General features: G+C 47.6%; 1 protein-coding gene across 1 annotated transcript in view; it reads right to left on the bottom strand.

Moving 5' to 3' along the window:
* TPO (thyroid peroxidase) overlaps window positions 1–19,735 on the bottom strand; it is a 230,903-nt gene that overhangs the window by 99,323 nt on the left and 111,845 nt on the right. Inside the window, exons 7-8 of the mRNA XM_075341562.1 lie at window positions 13,649–13,907; window positions 8,856–9,026 (exon numbers count right to left, since the gene is read on the bottom strand). Coding sequence (XP_075197677.1) covers window positions 8,856–9,026; window positions 13,649–13,907 — 430 coding nt within the window. The remainder of the gene's footprint in view (window positions 1–8,855; window positions 9,027–13,648; window positions 13,908–19,735) is intronic.

The raw sequence follows: 19,735 nt of genomic DNA, 5'->3' as shown, positions 1-19,735 counted from the left end.
AATATATACCTTACTTTCACCGGGAACCCTTCAATCATCGGCATAGTAGAATAGCGGCTTCCTTGCTTATTGTCGGGCAATTCCATAATTGGCCTGACTATAAGAGGGGCGCTAGAGAGCGAGTCACGTGCTCTGGCTGGTGGAAAGGGGGGGTGTAACTTCCTCCCCCTTTTCCTGACACCATCCATTCACCTTTTCTGCGTCGCACAAAGACAAGGTGGTTGGATCCAAAGATCTCAAATTTGGACTCATCAGACCAAAACACAGATTTCCACTAGTCTAATGTCCATTCCTTGTGTTCTTTAGCCCAAACAAGTCTTTTCTGCTTGTTGCCTGCACTTAGCAGTGGTTTCCTAGCAGGTATTTTACCATGAAGGTCTGCTGCACAAAGTCTCCTCTTAATATTTGTTCTAGAGATGTGTCTGCTGCTAGAACTCTGTGTGGCAATGACCTGGTCTCTAATCTGAGCTGCTGTTAACCTGCGATTTCTGAGGCTGGTGTCTTCGATAAACTTATCCTCCGCAGCAAAGATGACTCTTCATCTTCCTTTCCTGGGGCGGTCCTCATGTGAGCCAGTTTCTTTGTAGTGTTTGATGTTTTTTGCCACTGCACTTAGGGACACTTTCAAAGTTTTCATAATTTTTCAGACTGACTGACCTTCATTTCTTAAAGTAATGATGGCCACTTGCTTTTCTTTACTTAGCTGCTTTTTTCTTGCCATAATACAAATTCTAACAGTCTATTCAATAGGAATATCAGCTGAGTATCCATCAGACTTCTGCACAACACAACTGATGGTCCCAACCTCATTTATAAGGCAAGAAATCCCACTTATTAAACATGACAGGACACCCCTGTGAAGTGAAAACCATTTCCGGTGACTACCTCTTGAAGCTCATCAAGAGATTGCCAAGAGTGTGCAAAGCAGTAATCAAAGCAAAAGGTGGTTACTTTGAAGAACCTAGAATATAAGACATATTTTCAGTTGTTTCACAGTTTTTTGTTAAGTATTTCATTCCACATGTTTTAATTGATTGTTTTGATGCCTTCAATGTGAATCTACAATTTTCAGAGTCATGAAAATAAAGAAAACACTTTGAATGAGAAGGTGTGTCCAAACTTTTGGTCTGTACTGTATGTGAACCATCTGTAACCTAGCCTCTTTGGATTTGTAGGGCCGCATATCATCATCATTATGCCATGACGCATCCATGATAACATGCCTGACCCTTTAATCGGGGGAACACCATCAGGTAGGAAGATGTTTACAAGGTTCTGCTCCTGCAACCACTGACTATCAACATGGCCACCGGACCAGGGGCCTACGAATCTTTTTGCTCAATTATACTTTAAAGCATATTTTATAGATGAAATGCAGACGTAATAAAAACTAGTTGTAGAACTGGTTTTCTACCACTGGAAATTCATTTTTTTTAATCTTCTGATGAGAGGACTGTGCATTCCACTGAATTTTGAAAAGCTCTACAACATTTATTTAAGTAAAGTTGGAAAGCCCTTCTCATTCAAATGGCAGGTTTTTTTTCACGTATGAGAAAAATTGACCACGTTTCATCAAAATGTCAAACGAGTTTCTTTAGAGTTTGGTCTGATTTTCATCAGTTTTTCTCATGAATAAGAAAAAGTCTCTCGGCATATACCCAGGGTCGGTCTGGCCCGGCGGGGTAGCGGGGAATCCCCCGGTAGGCCCCGGGCCCTCAGTGGGCCCCTGTGCCTTATATAGTGCAGGGCAGTGTATAGCGCCGTGGGGCCGCCGTTTTTTTTGGGGCCGGCGTTATGTGCGGCAGACTGGGCAGAGCCCCCACGCTGTGATGGGCCTCCCCTTTCGTGCTCTGAAGGCCCCCAGCCTTTCAATCACAAACTGCAGCGATAGCACAAGTTCCGTACTATCGCTGCAGTTTGCGGGGCTGCAGAAGGACCTGTGGTGACATCACAGTCATGTGATATCACCGTAGGTCCTGCAATGCGGAAGTCCCAGACCTGTCCTGGAGACTGCGCTGCTATTCAAATGTACGCGCATCTTTCAGACGCGCGTATATTTGAACAGTGTGACCAGTGTCAGGACTGAGGCGGAGGAGCTGCTCAGCCCCGCACCGACACAGCGGCCGTCATCACACTCCGCCAGAGCAGCAGAGAGGAGGACGCACAGGGCTGAAGGTAAGCACTCAGGAGGAGCCGAAGAAAAATAAAAAATTAATTCTCACCTGTTCTCCTCCGTTCCCGCGGTGCTCCAGCTGCTTCTTCCAGACCGCAGGACATAGACCCCTCGGTGATCCCGTCCTCTGCACGGAGCCGTCACTGAAGGTGACTTCATGGCTTTACTGCAGTTAAATGCTTTACGGCGCCGCAAAGCATTTAACTGCAGTAAAGCCATGATGGCATCCTGCGGCGGCGGCTCCGTGCAGAGAACGGGATCACCGAGGGGTCTATGAGCCTGCGGACTGATAAGGTAAGGACAGCGCAGGAACGGAGGAAAGGTGAGAATAACGTGTGTGTGTGTGTGTGTATGTGTGTGTGTGTGTGTGTGAACAATGGCATAATAGGGGACAGGAAAGGGGGCCCATTCATACACAGCACAAGGCTGGGGGGCCCTTTCATACACTGCACAAGGCTGGGGGGCCCATTCATACACTGCACAAGGCTGGGGGGTCCATTCATACACTGTAAAAGGCTGGGGGGCCCATTCATATGTCGCGGGCGGAGGAGGGGACGCTGCGCTCACCCACTGCTCGGGTCCGGCTGCTGCTGCTGCTGCTCCTCGGTGGTGGCTCGAGCAGTGGGCCGGATCCCGGGGACTCGAGCGGCGTTCCTCGCATGTGAGTGAAAGGGGGTTGGTGTGTGGTTTTGGGGATATTGTCCATGACGCCACCCACGGTTGTGGTGAAGTTGTGACACCACCGCTGCTCTGGACGGGGATCCCGGGAGCGATGACAGGGAGCAGCCTGGATGTTAGTTCTCCCCTCCGTGGGTAGGGGGGGTTGGTTGTCCCGGGGCCCCAGTGAGGGTTAGGGATGGCAGGCGGGTTACGGGGCCTGGTGAGGTGGCAGCGCTGTGCCGCACGGCACGGTGGTACTCACTCAGCCAGTAATTTACACGGAGTCTCTGGTCAAACAAACGGCTGGATGGACGGGTCCCACAGACAGCTGCGGTTGTTCTCCTCCCGGTAGGTTGATGGTGACTGTCTTTCCCTGCACCTGTGTTGTGTTTACGGTTCCAATGGCTTCCCACCGGTAACCCGCTCTCCAGTTTGGATGGATGCTGAGGGAGCCCCTTTTGCCCGCAGGCTCTGGCCCTGGGAACTGTAGCCTTGGCAGTGACTGTGTTTCCCTTTACGGTGTGAGCTGTTGCCTTCAATCGGGTCTTGACTGCTGGGAAACCCCGGAGGTTCTCTTCGCTAACGGATTTGACCAGTTTTACGGCGACTCCTAGCCTGGTCGGGGTCCGTAGGCCCTGCCGAATGGTGCTGGCTTCTCTTCACTCCCCGATCCGGTACCGGCTGGCCACCGCCCGTCCCTGGTCCTTACGGGTCACTCCAATCAGCCTCTCCTGCAGACGGTCACCACCGTCTGTCAACCTTGCTGTATGTGCCCGGGCCACGCACCGGGACACGGTCAGCCTCCTCTACTACCACTTCCCTAACTCAACTCCAACTCGAAACTGAACTAACTGACTCCTTTTCCCGCCTCCAGGACTGTGAACTCGGTGGGCGGGGCCAACCGCCTGGCCCACCCCCTGGTGTGGACATGAGCCCCTGTAGGAAGGCAACAAGGATTTGTGTTTGACCTAGGTGTGCCTAGCCGGGGTGTGGGGTGTGTTGATGTAGTACCTGTGACGTCCTGGCTTGTCCAGGGCGCCACACATACGCAGCACAAGGCTGGGTGCCCATTCATACACAGCACAAGGATGGGGGGCCCATTTCATACACTGCACAAGGCTGGGGGGCCCATTCATACACTGCACAAGGCTGGGGGGCCCATTCATACACTGCACAAGGCTGGGGGGCCCATTCATACACAGCACAAGGATGGGGAGCCCATTCATACACTGCACAAGGATGGGGAGCCCATTCATACACTGCACAAGGATGGGGAGCCCATTCATACACTGCACAAGGATGGGGAGCCCATTCATACACTGCACAAGGATGGGGAGCCCATTCATAAACTGCACAAGGATGGGGAGCCCATTCATACACTGCACAAGGATGGGGAGCCTATTCATACACTGCACAAGGATGTGGGGGCCCATTTATACAGTGCACAAGGATGGGGGAGCCCAGCCATACACTGCACAAGGATGGGGGAGCCCATTCATACACTGCACAAGGATGGGGGGGCCCATTCATACAGTGCACAAGGATGGGGGGGCCCATTAATACAGTGCACAAGGATGGGGGGGCCCATTCATACAGTGCACAAGGATAGGGGAGCCCATTCATACACTGCACAAAGATGGGGGGGCCCATTCATACAGTGCACAAGGATGGGGGGGAAATCATACAGTGCATAAGACTGGGGGGACCATTCATACAGTGCACAAGGATGGGGGGCCCATTGCTACACGGCCCAAGGATGTGCACAATACTAGAAGGGGGCACATTACATTTTATTAGGGTCTATTTTTAACTTTGAAATTTACCAGTAGCTTCTGCATTTCCCACCCTAGGCTTAAACTTGAGCCAATACGTTTTCAGTTTTTTGTGGTTATATTAGGGGCCTCGGTTTATACTCGGGTCGGCTTATACTCGAGTATATACGGCAATTTGAGATGAGGGGGCCTTGGTGGGGGAGGAGCGGTATTACTTTACAAGTGACATTATGGGGCAGTGGCGACTTTATGGGGAAATGAGGGTCATTATGAGGCAATTAGGAAGGTGATTGTGACAGGCAGCATAGTATAATGAGGAGCAAGGGGGGAGATTTATGCAGAGAGATATTATAGAAAGGGTAAGTTTTGGGGGTACATTATGGAAAGGGGCACATTGTGGCCCTATTTTGGAGAGGAGCAATGTGTGGGGGGATATTTTGTGCAGAAAGCAATTAACAACCCTTCTGATTGCACTTTTTCCCCCAGATATTATTAAATAAAAGGGGCCAGGATGAGGGACATATGTTATTGGTTTATGGTGGCACGTGGGTCTTAATTACTGTAGGGGCAAATTAGGGGGCATTATTACTGATGAAATATAGGTTCATTTTGAGGATACTGTCTCCAATGGGGGAACAAAATTCTGATGTAGTGTAGAAATTGGGGAAAATGTGTGGAATGTGCCCTGGGAGTGATCACATAGGTGACTGTGTGTTATTTTCTGCAGAGGCATGTTCTGGCAGGAAGAAGTGATGGCGGTCAGCGCCGGATGAAGAGGAAAAGTGGAGATGAATAACCTCAGCTAGAGACGTCACTGGTAAGTCAGTGTGTTACATGTACACACACACTGTATACTATATACAGAGCTCCTGTGTATAATGTCACTGGAGATCACTGTATTACCTATAGACAGATCTCCTGTTTATAAAGTCACCTGTGATCACTGTATTATCTGTACACTGACACTATATACAGAGCTCCTGTGTATAATGGCACTGATGGTAATATTAATGTTATTAGTATTGTGGTTTTTATTCATGATCATTTCTTGTAGTAGTCGTCACTGTGTAGTAGTAATATGTGGTCTTGTCATGGTTTGGTGGTATTTGTCTCTTGTATGTAGTATTATTTGGTAGTCTGGTCATAGTGTTGTGGTATTTCTCCCTTGTATGTGGTAATATTTGTTTACTATGTGGTCTAATTATGGTGTGGCAGTATTTCTCTCTTGTATGTGATTGTATTCGGTCACTATGTGGTGATAATATGTTATTGGTCACGGTGTGGCGGTATTTATCCCTTGTATGTGGTTGTATTCGGTCACTATGTGGTGGTAATATGTTGTCTGGTCATGGTGTGGCGGTATTTCCCTCTTGTATGTGGTATTATTGGTCTTGGTATAGTGGATTGTGTTGTGTCTGGAGGTCACTTTTTTTCTCTATCAATATGGGGAAGATTCTTTATTTCCAATAGTTTAAATATTTGAATGTTTAACCCCTTGCTGTCCTGTGACTATTGCACTGCAGCACATATGCACTTACAGAGGTCTCCAGTGAAAAGAAGTAATCTCCTTTACTAAGACCATGTGCACACAGTATTTGGTGAGTTTTTTACCTCAGTATTTGAAGCCAAAACCAGGAATTGTAAAATCAGTAAAATGAGAGGAAAGGTATAATAGAAAGACGGGCACCGCTTCTGCATTTTTCACCCACTCCTGATTTTGGCTACAAATACTGATGTAAGATACTGACCAAATATTGACAGTGTGAACGTGGCCTAAGCATGTGATAACTTATTAATAAGTGGGCTCTGATTGCTGGGACCCGAACTGATCGGCAAAATGTGCAACTTCTATCCCCCATTTTACTGGAGCTCATGTATGACTCGACCCCTGCTCCATTCATCCCTCAGTGGCTGTGAGTGCTGCGCTTGTTTTTATCTGACCGCCCCATTTGGATGAATGGAGCTGCGGTCACACATCTTACCGGCCACCGCTGCATTTTATAATGGGCATATAAGTGCCCTGTCAGGGATAAAAGTTCCTCATTCTCCCGATCGGTGCGGTTTCCACTGGTCTGGTTCCACTGATCAATAAGTTATCACCTACCAAACCTGTGGATTCTGTGGATCAGTGATAACTTGTCACCAAAGATCCCCCTTACTGAAAAGTACTGTAATTGTACATTAGCTATTGTGTGTGCACAGGAGATGTGCAGGAGCCGCCTGTGCTTTAGGCCCCCTTCACACGCACATGTCTCCGGTACGTGTCCGCATGTACCGGAGACACGGGAAAACGTAAACCCATTAAAATCAATGGGTTTATGTGCACGCACATGTGCAGCCATTGGCCCGTGCCTCCGTGTGGAGCAGACGTGAGCCCGTGTGCTCCACACGGATGCATGTCCATTTTTCTCCGGCAGCACGGGTGTCACACGGCCCGCACACATACCACACGGATGTAGTGTGGACGCGGTCCCATGTGACATGCGCCGGAGAAAACTCACGTGTCAGAGAAAAAAATAACAAATCTTTACTCACTTTCTCCAGCCCTCCTGTCTCTGCCGCTGCTGTCACTTGCTGACGACCGCCGCTCATTATGCTCATTTAATATTCACTTCACTGCGGCGGAAGCGGGGAGTCGGCAGGGCTGGAGACCAAAGTTCAGCACCACGGACAGCGACGCCAGGGACAGGTGAGTTGAAAGTTCTCGTTCTCCGTGTGTTATCACGGATAACACACGGAGAACACACGTAGTGCCATAAACACGGCTCACGGAGGGGAAAACGCACTTTTGACACGTCCGTGAAACACGTGTGTGATTTTCACGGACGTGTGAAAGGGGCCTTACAGTCAGCGCTCCACAATAATGGGGATAGTGGCTAATAGATATTTGCATGTAGCTGTCGGGTGGGCCCCTAAAGTTATTTACCCTGGTGGGCCCCAGACACCCCAGTCCTACCCTGCATATACCTGTCTACAGTCAGTGAAAATTAGACCACACTTGGATGGCATCCATGGCATGTGCAATTTTTTTCACGGAGCACTTGATTTACATTTCTGATTTTGATCTGACAGTAGGATAAATATCAAGGATGTCTCCACGATTCTGAGTGGGCCGAAACATGAAAAATCATGAATATGTGAATGGACCCAGTCACTAATATAGCTATAAGTGCTATCTGTGAAAAATACTCATTAAAAAAAAAACCATCTGAATGAGCCCATTCCTGAACACTTTTGCTACTTTTTAACATTTTTAATCTTTTTATGTTTGTCATTTAATTCAGCTTTTGTACACCAAATAAGAGAAAATAAAAAATGTTAATGCTAAAGGTGATTGTATCTTAGTAGTACAAACACAAATTGTGTTTTACTTATGCCTCCCGAGTCCAGTGATGAGTCTCATTGGCTGCTCCCAGTGCCTGTCTGCAGTGCCATTGATGGTACGCCAGCGCTGCAGATCACAACAGACACTGTTGATATTAGTGCTGCAGACAACAACAACAGACAACGGGAGCACCCAACAAGACTCATCTCTGGACTTTATAGAAAAAAGTAGAAAATTTACAGTGATGGGCAAGCGTGCTCACCACTGTTCAGTACAGTACTCGATCAAGCATCGGTTTGTTCGGGTAGACGCAGCACTCAGCCGAGTATCGTCAGTGCTTGGATGTGTCGTCTGTGAAACAATGAGCGCAAAGCATAGCCTTGCTTCACTGCATGATGTTTGGAGGCACTCCTGTGAGAACCATTCTCAGTCTCTGAATAGGGTTGAAACATTTTCGAATGTAGTGTATGAAAAAAAAAATTCTGCCCTCCCTCCCCCGAAAGTAGTCTGTATATGGCTGGCTGTATGTGGGTGGAGAACCGCACTGGACAATCATGGACATCCATTATACTTGTTACTCAAGTTGAGACCGTCAAAGTGTCTGACCTACTCGACTTGAGGACCGAGCACCAGAGCATTTTAGTGCTCGCCCATCTCTAATAATTAAGTATAAGTATAGTATAGAAAAAGTTTTCTCAAAGTGGACAACTCCTTTAACATCTAAAATGAAACATCTAAGTGTGCGTGGAGATTTATGTGGTAAAGGTGATGGTTTCAAGAAGGAATGAATAAGCTAGGCAGCTGAATAGACAGCTGACATAACTAATGACGGCTCTTTTGAAAATGTACAAAAGTTCTGACAAGAGCCACAAACTGATCTGTTCTTTAGAAAGAACTTTTTTGATTGACTAAAGAGAAAGCTGACCTGGTAAGCCGTGGTCACGACCTCGCTGCAAGTTAAGAGATGCCAAATCCATTGAACCATTATTGGAAAGCACGAGTAGTTTTTCTGTTAACTCTTCATTCATAATTTCTTGTTGGGTTTGCAGCTTTGCAGGTTTTCCAAGCAGACCTCTTATCAGTGGGTCGAGGCCTCCTAAAAATGTTAAAAGGTAGTTATGATATGGAAGATTACAAAAAAAATTAATGCAACAGGTTAGAATATGGTTATGAAAATTAAAATAGAAAGACATTATAATGATTCTGAAAAGTTGTTTGAAAAAACATTGGGATATAAGAATATGTCAATAGTAAGGTAAAAGAATGACTTAAAGGGATATTCCTATCTTCAAGATATTATCCCAATATGTAGGAGGTGTAATAATAATAATAATAATAATAATAGAAAATACCTATTGTGAGGATATTATGAGAAATATTATGAGAATTATGATAGTCAAAGGTCAGTCAGCTGTCACTGTTCATTTGCACACCCCCTTTTCCTGCATGCAGCAGTGATTCCCCCAGATCTACTCAACAAATGGTCAAGTTGACAAAACCAATGAGGACAGTCCCAGAGCAGAGTAAGCCCCTTGTGGGGCAAACTGTCCCGATCAGGGATAGGCAGAGAACTTCAGGATGTACAAGTTTATGACCAAGCCTCAAAGGGATAAGGCCAATCTGAACGGAGCCATTGAAAGAGTTACAATATTGGGTAGCATGGTGCTCCCATAAATAAGATAGGTATATTTTCAGACTCCTCAAAGCAAGACTCACGTCACATACTTTTCTGCTAAATTGTAAGATGTGCATAGCAACTAATAATTAATAACTAGGCGTAGGAAGGCCATAGGCACCCCGAGTTTCCTGTCTATGGATAGATCAAATAGTAAGGGGCAATATAATATTCATATCTTCCGTGTGAGACACTTAGGTGCGGAGATATGAGGAAAACTGAAAATCTATATTTTCCCTGGAAGGGAGGAGGCCCACCCATTGCCAGCCCTGCCTTAGTTCACAAGGGGGACGGGACATGGGGGAACATAGGTTCTTAAAAACCAGAGCAGACATCTTGTTGTTCTTCTCTGGGTGGCCTTGTGCGATACACATGGGAGAAGTCCCAGGAAACTTGTGGTTTCACAGTGCCTTCCCTGTGCCAGCCAACCACCAGTCATATTCATAAGGAACAAAGTAATTGATCCATCTGTATATCTGTTTGAAACCACGTCTTATCGGATACCGGCTGTTTCCTGACACCTCTAATGAGAAATGTAATAAAGTTCTCCTGATTCACTATGCCACTTTCCTCATATTCAGGGCATTGTAGGACCTTAGGTGTCCATGACTACGCATATAGTTTAGTTAGTTAGTTGCTCATGGTCATAACCATGGATACCTAAGGTCCCACAATGTCTTGAACATGAGGTAAGTGACAGTTAAGCAGGAGAACTATACTACATTTCTAATTGGAGGTTAAATATCTGATAATATTATTATTATTTATTATTAGTATTATTATTAGTATTATTATTATTATTACTACACCTACTACATATACTACATATTGGGATAGGATCTTGAAGATGGGAATACCCCTTTTATTACCTGACTATGACCGAATAGCATGGTCTAACACTAGTTTACCATACACCCCACATCCCCATTAATAGAAAGAAGAAACGTTAGTGTAAACTTTGGGATAGCTGTATTGTCCTTTGGTTACCAAGCTTGGATTGAGTCCATGGTTACTTGGGCACAATTGACCAAAGGTCAAGCACAATTTATGCTTATCAACTTGGGGAAAAAGCAGACAAGAGGCCCACATATACTGTAGCTAGAACCAGCTCCGATTATGATAAGATATGTCCATTTTGGGTACATACCACGCATCAGAAGTATAGTCCAAACTTAAGCTGCCTTATGCCTATACTGCAAAAATTATTTTAACAATTCTTACCCTTGCCTCCAGGGCTTGAACTCATAGACACTTGCACTCACATAAAACAGATATACGTAAATATTAATCATGGTACAATTCCATTCACTGACTGCTCTAATTTGTGATGTTGTAGTTGTAACAGGATAAGGCACAGCCACTGAGCTAGAAATGGAGGTGCACTTGTCAGTTTCCAAACCGTAGATATCCAAGATAAAACAAGGCACTCTTCAGGGTATACTTTAGGCCTCTTTCATACATCCGTGAAAAACCACGCACGTTTTTCACGGACGTGTCAAAGGTGCGTTTTGCCCTCCGTTAGCTGTGTTTATGGCACACGTGTGTTCTCCGTGTGTCATCCGTGATAACACACGGAGAACGGGAACTTTCTGATCACCTGTTCCTGGCTTCGCTGTCCGTGGTGCTCATCTTCGGTCTCTGGTCCTGCTGACTTCCCGCTGCTGCTGCTTCCGGCCGCGGTGAAGTGAATATGCAATGAGCATAATGAGCGGCGGTCGGAAGCAAGTGACAGCAAAGACAGAGACAGCAGTGCTGGAGAAGGTGAGTAAAGTTTTTTTATTATTTTCTCAGACACGTGTGTTTTCTCCGGTGTGTGTCACATGGAACACCTCCGTGTGGTCTGTTTGTGTTCCGTGTGACACCCGTGATGCCGGAGAAAAACGGACAAAACGTTTGCTCCACAAGTACACGTGGTCCATGGCAGAATACGCACGTGAGCGCAGACCCATTGATTTAAATGGGTCTACGTGTGCCCGTGTCTCCGGTACGTGAGGAAACAGACCAAACACGTGCCGGAGACACGGACGTGTGAACGAGGCCTTAGGCGGGGAACTCAGTTCAGAACAGTGGAGTGGAGTTCGGGTGAGTTGACAGTGGAAGCGGAGTGGAGGAGTAGTCAAGTCTGACAGAGAAGTGGAGTCAGGGGTATGGGCCTTCAAAGTATCCCAATTGTCAACAGTGTTGTAACTTGAAGGTCATTGGCCCCAATAAAAAAAAAACCTTAAATGGGGCCCCTGATTATTGAATATCTTTAACAGCTTGGTCTCTTCTTATAGGCAAATCAACTTTTCTTAGGCTCCAGGACCCAAGTGTGATTGCTACCCCTGCACCAATTGTAGTTATGCCCCAGATTGTCAGCACGCCATTGTTGTGAATACCAGCTATCTACACCTGTTCAGGTAGTTACCTCTTTTGAAAGTGTTGAAACCATCATGTTCATTGTTGCTTGTAGTAATCTACAACCACCAAGCGTGGTGCCTTTTTGTGATTAAAGCTGCTGGTGATATGTCACCTGTGATGATTTTCCAAAGGCCACAATATCTTAACTCCCCTTTGGGGTTTGTATTTTGTATTGATGTATTTTTGGATTGATGAATACTTATTTGCTATATAATTATGGAGTGGTAACCACCAGAACCCCTAAAATTAATAGCAATTTCATAACATATCCAGGCAAAGTGATTTTTTTCTCGAGTGTTGCTGCACCTGATTCTGCTGCGCTTAACCCATTGAAGTGGGAATGGCTGATATCTAGTGAGAAAGGCAACAAAGGACAGACTTGTGGAGGATTGGAGGGTTCCTTTAAGAATAAAAATGACAAAATACATGGGTATACTTGTGTAAAATATAGCAATGTAATCTAATATATAAAGCTGAGTGTATGTATGTGTGTATGTATGTGTGTGTGTGTGTTTGTGTGTGTGTATGTCCGCTAAAGGAATCCGCACCATCGCATTTACAATCACAATTTTGCACAGATGCCTCATGCGCTTTACAGTTATTCTTCAAAAAACATGCCTCCATTAAACTGAATGGAGCTGGGAGCTGGGAGCTGCACGTTATAAATAGCAGCTCTGGTTGGTTGCTATAGGAACAAAGGACATTCATAGTATAAGAAGCTTATGTGTGAGGTAATATGATGTCAGTGGAGAGACAGACACAGACTGTGAGACAGAAAAAAAAGCCAGACAAACAGAAAGACAGACAGAAAGACACACAGGGAAAGAGACAGAGACAGACGGGGAAAGAGACAGACGGGGAAAGAGACAGAAGGGGAAAGAGACAGACGGGGAAAGAGACAGACGGGGAAAGAGACAGACGGGGAAAGAGACAGACTGGGAAAGGGACAGACTGGGAAAGGGACAGACTGGGAAAGAGACAGACTGGGAAAGGGACAGACGGGGAAAGAGACAGACAGGGAAAGAGACAGACGGGGAAAGAGACAGACTGGGAAAGGGACAGACTGGGAAAGGGACAGACTGGGAAAGAGACAGACGGGGAAAGAGACAGACGGGGAAAGAGACAGACAGGGAAAGAGATAGGCAGGGAAAGAGACAGGCAGGGAAAGAGATAGGCAGGGAAAGAGACAGGCAGGGAAAGAGACAGGCAGGGAAAGAGACTGATAGACAGACAAAGAGATAGAGAGACAGACACAGACATAGAGAGAGACAGACAGAGAGAGACAGAGAGAGACAGAGAGCGAGAGAGACAGACACAGAGATAGAGAGACAGACAAAGAGGCAGACAAAGAGATAGAGAGATAGACACAGACAGATAGACATGGATAGAGGCAGAGACACACATAGACAGAGACAGACACACAGAGACAGACAGAGACAGACAGACAAAGACAGACAAAAAGACAGACAGAGACAGGGATAGACAGACAAAGACAGAGACTGGGAGTGACAGACAGAGACAGACCGAGAGACACTGGGAGAGAGACAGACAGACAGACATAGACTGGGAGAGAGACAGAGAGAGTTACTATCCCGGGCAATGCCCGTGTACTACAGCTAGTGTTAAATAAAGCTGATAATTACCTTCTCTTATTATTCTCCAGGGTCGAAAAAACACTTCATTTAATAGAAGACTTGGATACTGGGGGTGTTCTCTATACTGAGGATCTAATCTGTGTATAACTGGAGGAATAGTGGCATGACCAAAGCGAAAAGCTGCTGTAGAAAATATATTAGAAATAGAGGGATTGATATTTTCATTGTATCCTTGATAAATTCCAACTTTTTTCTTAACTGCCGACAGACCCAGAATTTTCGGAATGTAATCCCTTATGGTGATGACCTTTAAAAAAATAATACAAACAGTATGTATATATTTCTAAAATGTTATTTTACAGACAGTATTTTAGTGCCAATGTTTACAATTCAGTACAATTTTGTTTCTGCTTTTTTTACCCGAGTTTTTCTATATTTTTATATTTTCTAATTCTAGGAAAATATATATAGGTTGAATTGTTTTTCTTTCAATAGGAGGTTATATTGTAATAGTTATTGTCGTTTCAAAAACTATGCATAAATTATTGTAATATACTTCATTAGCGGAATATGCTTCTTTTTCCACTTATGAGCCACTTTCTCCCCACTCCTTTCTCCTGAATTAATCATTCAGCCTGAAAACTCAAATCCATCTTAATGAAACCAAGACTGGCTGCCAGTTCACTGAAGTATAAGGTTAAAGCTCATATTAAAATCTACAGAGAGGGAATAGTGCAAGATGATGGAGTAAGATACAAGCAGAGAAACAGATCATGATGCAGCTTCTAGCAAGTGATGTATCTCTCCACCAGGCTCTGGATTCACAGCTACTCTGCTAATATGTATTGCGTTCTATGCTGCTGTTGCTGATTCTGTTTGTGTGCTACACAGAAAAAAAGGCAGGAATCCATCTCTATGTGTGCATTGTATAATGGAGTCATTGGAGATTCAAGCTTCCACCCAGAGGTGTTACGATCGTGGTCGCAGATGTTGCGATCGGGCCTGTGGGTAAAGGAGCCCACCCACCCCAGTGCATGGTTCAGCTGGATATGCGTCCAACGGTGCACATCCAACTGAAATGCATTGCAGCACAGGTCACTGCACTGGAATAAAAGCTGCTGGCAGCTGACGCGAGCGGTACTGGGACTGGGGGCGCAAGACAGTGATGGCATTTACCATGGCACACACTCCAATGTGAGTTGCTGGTCACTGCACTCAGGCTACAGAAGATGCCGTGTGATATGGGAGCGAAGGGAGGTGAATCGAGTATTTTTGTGTTAAGGCCAGAATAGGACATACATGTACCATAAAGGGGTCTAAGATAAGGACATACAGTATATACCAGCATGTGAACATATACTGTATACCAGGATGGGCACAGGATTGGGACCTATATACCAGGATCGTAATCATATATTGCAGGATGTGGACATATATATGATAGAGGATAAATATACCAAGACAGGCCCAGGATGGGGACATATGTATCAGGATGGGGACATCTATATGAGAATGGGCCCAGCATGAAGACATATATACCAGAATGGGAGACACATATACCAGGATGAGGACAAATATAACAGGATAACAGGATGGGAACAAATATAATAGGATGGGGACAAATATACCAGGATGGGGCTCATATTTACCAGGATGGGGCCATATTTACCAGGAAGTGGCCCAGGATGGGAGACATTAGTACAGGATGGGGAACATTACTACATAATGAAGGGGGAGGGGTGCAACTCATGTGTCTTTATAGGATTTAGAATTGTACAGTAGCCCATAAATCTGACCAACATGCAGGGGATGGGAGAGGGGCAGGCACAAACTTTCTACCGGGACCTATTAGACTTTAGTTACACCACTGCTCCCACCCACCATATCAAAGAACTACAAATTAAAGAAAGAGGCAGTGTGTCGCCCTGGACAAGCCAGGGGCCACAGGTAACAACACACACACACCCCCACCCCCAGTAGTTCACAGCAGACACTCCCAGTGAAACCTGATTCCTTCCCTCGGGTTCAGACAGACACACTAGGTGGGCGGAGTCAAGCAGATAGGCATGCCCACCGAAGAGTCTGGCTGGCCTGAGGCAGGAAGCAGGTCCAGACAAGTCTAGGAGAGGAAGAGAGAGGAGGTTTGCAGAGAGGCAGACGCAGACTGGGGCCTAGGTTGGAGCCTAGGGCCCCCGTGTAGAGAGTGAGGCAGACGGTAGTGGCCGTCTGTGGGAGCCGGGAAGACAGTTGGTGGAACCGTAGGTAGCCGGGGCTGGGCGGTGGCCCACCGGTACTGAATCGGGGAGCCAGCTGAAAACCGGAGCGCAGGAGGAGCGTACGGAAGGTGCAGGAAAGGACTTACATTACCAACCTGGGGTCAGGGGAAAAACACCGCAGCCGCCTGTGGGACCCGTCCATCCAGCCATTTGTTTCAGCAGAGACTCTGTGTGTATCATTGGGCTGAGTGAGTACCACCGTGCCATGCGGCACAGCGCTGCCCCTGCGACCCTGCACCTCGCCAGGCCCCATAACCCACCTGCCATCCATCCCTACCCCATCACCGGGCCCCGGGACAACCAACCCCCTACCCACTGAGGGGAGAAATAACAACCAAGCTGCTCCCTGTCACCGCTCCCGGGATCCCCGTCTAGAGCAGCAGTGGTGTCACCATTATCACCACAACCGTGGGTGGCGTCATGGACAATAAATCCCCACAATCAAATCCCCTTTTCACTCACGGGCGAGGAACGCCGCTCGAGTCCCTGGGATCCGGCCCACCGCTCGAGCCACCACCGAGCAGCAGCAGCCGCAGCAGCAGCCGGACCCGAGCAGTGGGAGAGCGCAGCGTCCCCTCCTCCGCCCGCGACAACTTGGCGTCACGAACAGGATCCTACCACTCTGCCGTCTGGTAGAGGTGCGCCTTGTTACCGCCGGAGGTGTCCGGCCAAAAAATTTGCGAAGCCGCCATCTTGGGCGCGAAAAGTTCCCGCTCGAGCGTCTTCCCCGAGCAGGGAAGGCGCGAAGCAAAGCCCCGCCCCCAACGAACGGAAGTGGTAGAAAGAACCAAGGGGGGGCGGGTGAAGGTCTGTCTGATGTAGACCGCGGCTATAAAGGCAGGGACGCCAGGACCCTGCGGCCAGCTTGTGGTTCCTGGAAGAGGCCGCCGCAGCGATGCACCGACCCGTTACCCCTGTTACCGGTAGCGGAGCCCGCAGTGTCTGTGGGGGAGGGCCCAGACCTGGGGTCCCCAGGCCTCACCTTTGTCACCGGCCCCGGCAGTCCGTCCGGCCGCAACGGAGATGACGACGGCCCCGGCAGTCCGCCCGGCCGCAACGGCAGCGAAGTACCATTCCCGTTAACCAATCTGGGCCCGTTCCTGGACTGGGGTCAAGGGGTGCTGCCCGTTTCTTAGGGGCAGCACCAAGGCTAGGTTTGTTTGGGTCGGTGACTGAAGGACATGTTCCATTGTTATTATTAAAAGTGTTTTAATGTTTGATATGCCTCCCGTTGTGGGAAGTTTGCAAAGTAATGCTTGTGTTTAATGTTTTAATCTTTTATAGTTAAAAGAGGAAAATAAAACCGGTGATGGACGGGCAGCCCGCGGACGGTCTGCATTTTACCAAGGGGGAATGTGTCGCCCTGGACAAGCCAGGGGCCACAGGTAACAACACACACACACCCCCACCCCCAGTAGTTCACAGCAGACACCCCCAGTGAAACCTGATTCCTTCCCTCGGGTTCAGACAGACACACTAGGTGGGCGGAGTCAAGCAGATAGGCACGCTCACCGAAGAGTCTGGCTGGCCTGAGGCAGGAAGCAGGTCCAGACAAGTCTAAGAGAGGAAGAGAGAGGAGGTTTGCAGAGAGGCAGACGCAGACTGGGGCCTAGGTTGGAGCCTAGGGCCCCCATGTAGAGAGTGAGGCAGACAGTAGTGGCCGTCTGTGGGAGCCGGGAAGACAGTTGGTGGAACCGTAGGTAGCCGGGGCTGGGCGGTGGCCCACTGGTACTGAATCGGGGAGCCAGCTGAAAACCGGAGCGCAGGAGGAGCGTACGGAAGGTGCAGGAAAGGACTTACATTACCAACCTGGGGTCAGGGGAAAAACACCGCAGCCACCTGTGGGACCCGTCCATCCAGCCGTTTGTTTCAGCAGAGACTCTGTGTGTATCATTGGGCTGAGTGAGTACCACCGTGCCGTGCGGCACAGCGCTGCCCCTGTGACCCTGCACCTCGCCAGGCCCCGTAACCCGCCTGCCATCCATCCCTACCCCATCACCGGGCCCCGGGACAACCAACCCCCTACCCACGGGGGGGAGAAATAACAACCAAGCTGCTCCCTGTCACCGCTCCCGGGATCCCTGTCTAGAGCAGCAGTGGTGTCACCATTATCACCACAACCGTGGGTGGCGTCACGGACAATAAATCCCCACAATCAAATCCCCTTTTCACTCACGGGCGAGGAACGCCGCTCGAGTCCCCGGGATCCGGCCCACCGCTCGAGCCACCACCGAGCAGCCGCGGCAGCCGCAGCAGCAGCCGGACCCGAGCAGTGGGAGAGCGCAGCGTCCCCTCCTCCGCCCGCGACAGCAGCAGCAGAGGAAATTTGCAGCAAGTGGCATATCACTGAGTGCAAAGATCGCAGTCTTGCATACTATTAAGTTGTGAATCAGTTCCTGTTACAATATATTAAATACTTTCAGTGAAAAAATACAATGTTGTTTTTTCTTTCCTGGTCGTAGGATGATATCTATAATTTCAAAGGAAATATTTCAAATTGTCAAATTGTTATAAAGGGTTATATAGGTAAGTCGTTAGGAACGTCCTAAAACCTAAACATGTGGTGCTACATACTCATACAGCGAGAGAAACACGTTAAGAATAAGCAGTAACCAGGGCTTTATGAATTAGTGCACATGTTAAAGTTTTGTAGGAGACGATATTTTATTACATGATGAAATTCAAGGGAACCTGTCAGGTCTCTTATGTTTTCTAACCTAGTAGCAGGGGGATGTGTGGCCTAGTAACCCCTTCCTACCCATCCCTGTGTTGTAATACTGTGTAATATGCATGTATAAAAATATGTTTTATTACGTATGTGTACCCTATGTAAATGAGCAGGGTCTCTAGCCTCATGGGCGTCGCATCGCCCTGTGGGCGTTTGCATGTTTTCCGTGGTATCACGCCCCTGTGGAAGTGATACCATGGCTTTACATGAGCGACATCACTGTCAACTCCTGGAGATGCTGCGCGTTTGCACCAGGATAACAAGGCTGCGGGAATGGTAATTGTGAACGCGTTGGATCTCAAGGGGCAACGGTATGCCACAGGGGCGTGATACCACAAAAAAAATGCAAATGCCCACAGGACGATGCGACGCCGATGGGGCTAGAGCCCCTGCTCATTTACATAGGGTACACATAAATAATAAAACACATTTTTATACTTTCACATTACACAATATTACAACACTGGGATGGGTGGGAAGGGGTTACTAGGCCACACATCACCCTGCTACTAGGTTACAACACATAAATTACCTGACAGGTTCCCTTTAAGAACACATAGCACAAAATGTTAAAAACTAAAGCCCGCTTTACACAGTACAATATATCTTACAATGTGTCGGCGGGGTCACGTCGTAAGTGACGCACATCCGGCATCGTATGGTACATTGCAGTGTGTGACAGCTACGTGCGATTGCGATTGAACGAAAATCCGTTCATCGCACGCACGTCGTTCATTCCCCATGAATTGAACGTCAAGTTTGTCATCGTACCCGGGGTAGCACACATCGCAGTGTGTGACACCCCGGGAATGATGAACAGATCTTACCAGCGTCCTGCGGCTCCTGGCCAGCAATGCGGAAGGAAGGAGGTGGGCGGGATGTTTACATCCTGCTAATCTCCGCCCCTCCGCTTCTATTGGCCGGCTGCCGCGTGACGTCGATGTGACGCCGAACATCCCTCCCACTTCAGGAAGTGGATGTTCGCCGCCCACATCGAGGTCGTATGGACGGGTAAGTACGTGTGACGGGGTTTATCGTTTGTTCGGCACATTCAACAAAACTGAACGTGCCGCACATACGATGGGGGGCGGTTTCGATCGCATACGATATCGTATGCAGAATCGTAACATG

This window comes from Anomaloglossus baeobatrachus, chromosome 3 (assembly GCF_048569485.1).
Source record: "Anomaloglossus baeobatrachus isolate aAnoBae1 chromosome 3, aAnoBae1.hap1, whole genome shotgun sequence".
In the NCBI taxonomy this organism is placed as follows: domain Eukaryota; kingdom Metazoa; phylum Chordata; class Amphibia; order Anura; family Aromobatidae; genus Anomaloglossus; species Anomaloglossus baeobatrachus.
The sequence above is the reverse complement of the archived record's forward strand: the minus strand, read 5'-3'. Positions and strand labels throughout refer to the sequence as shown.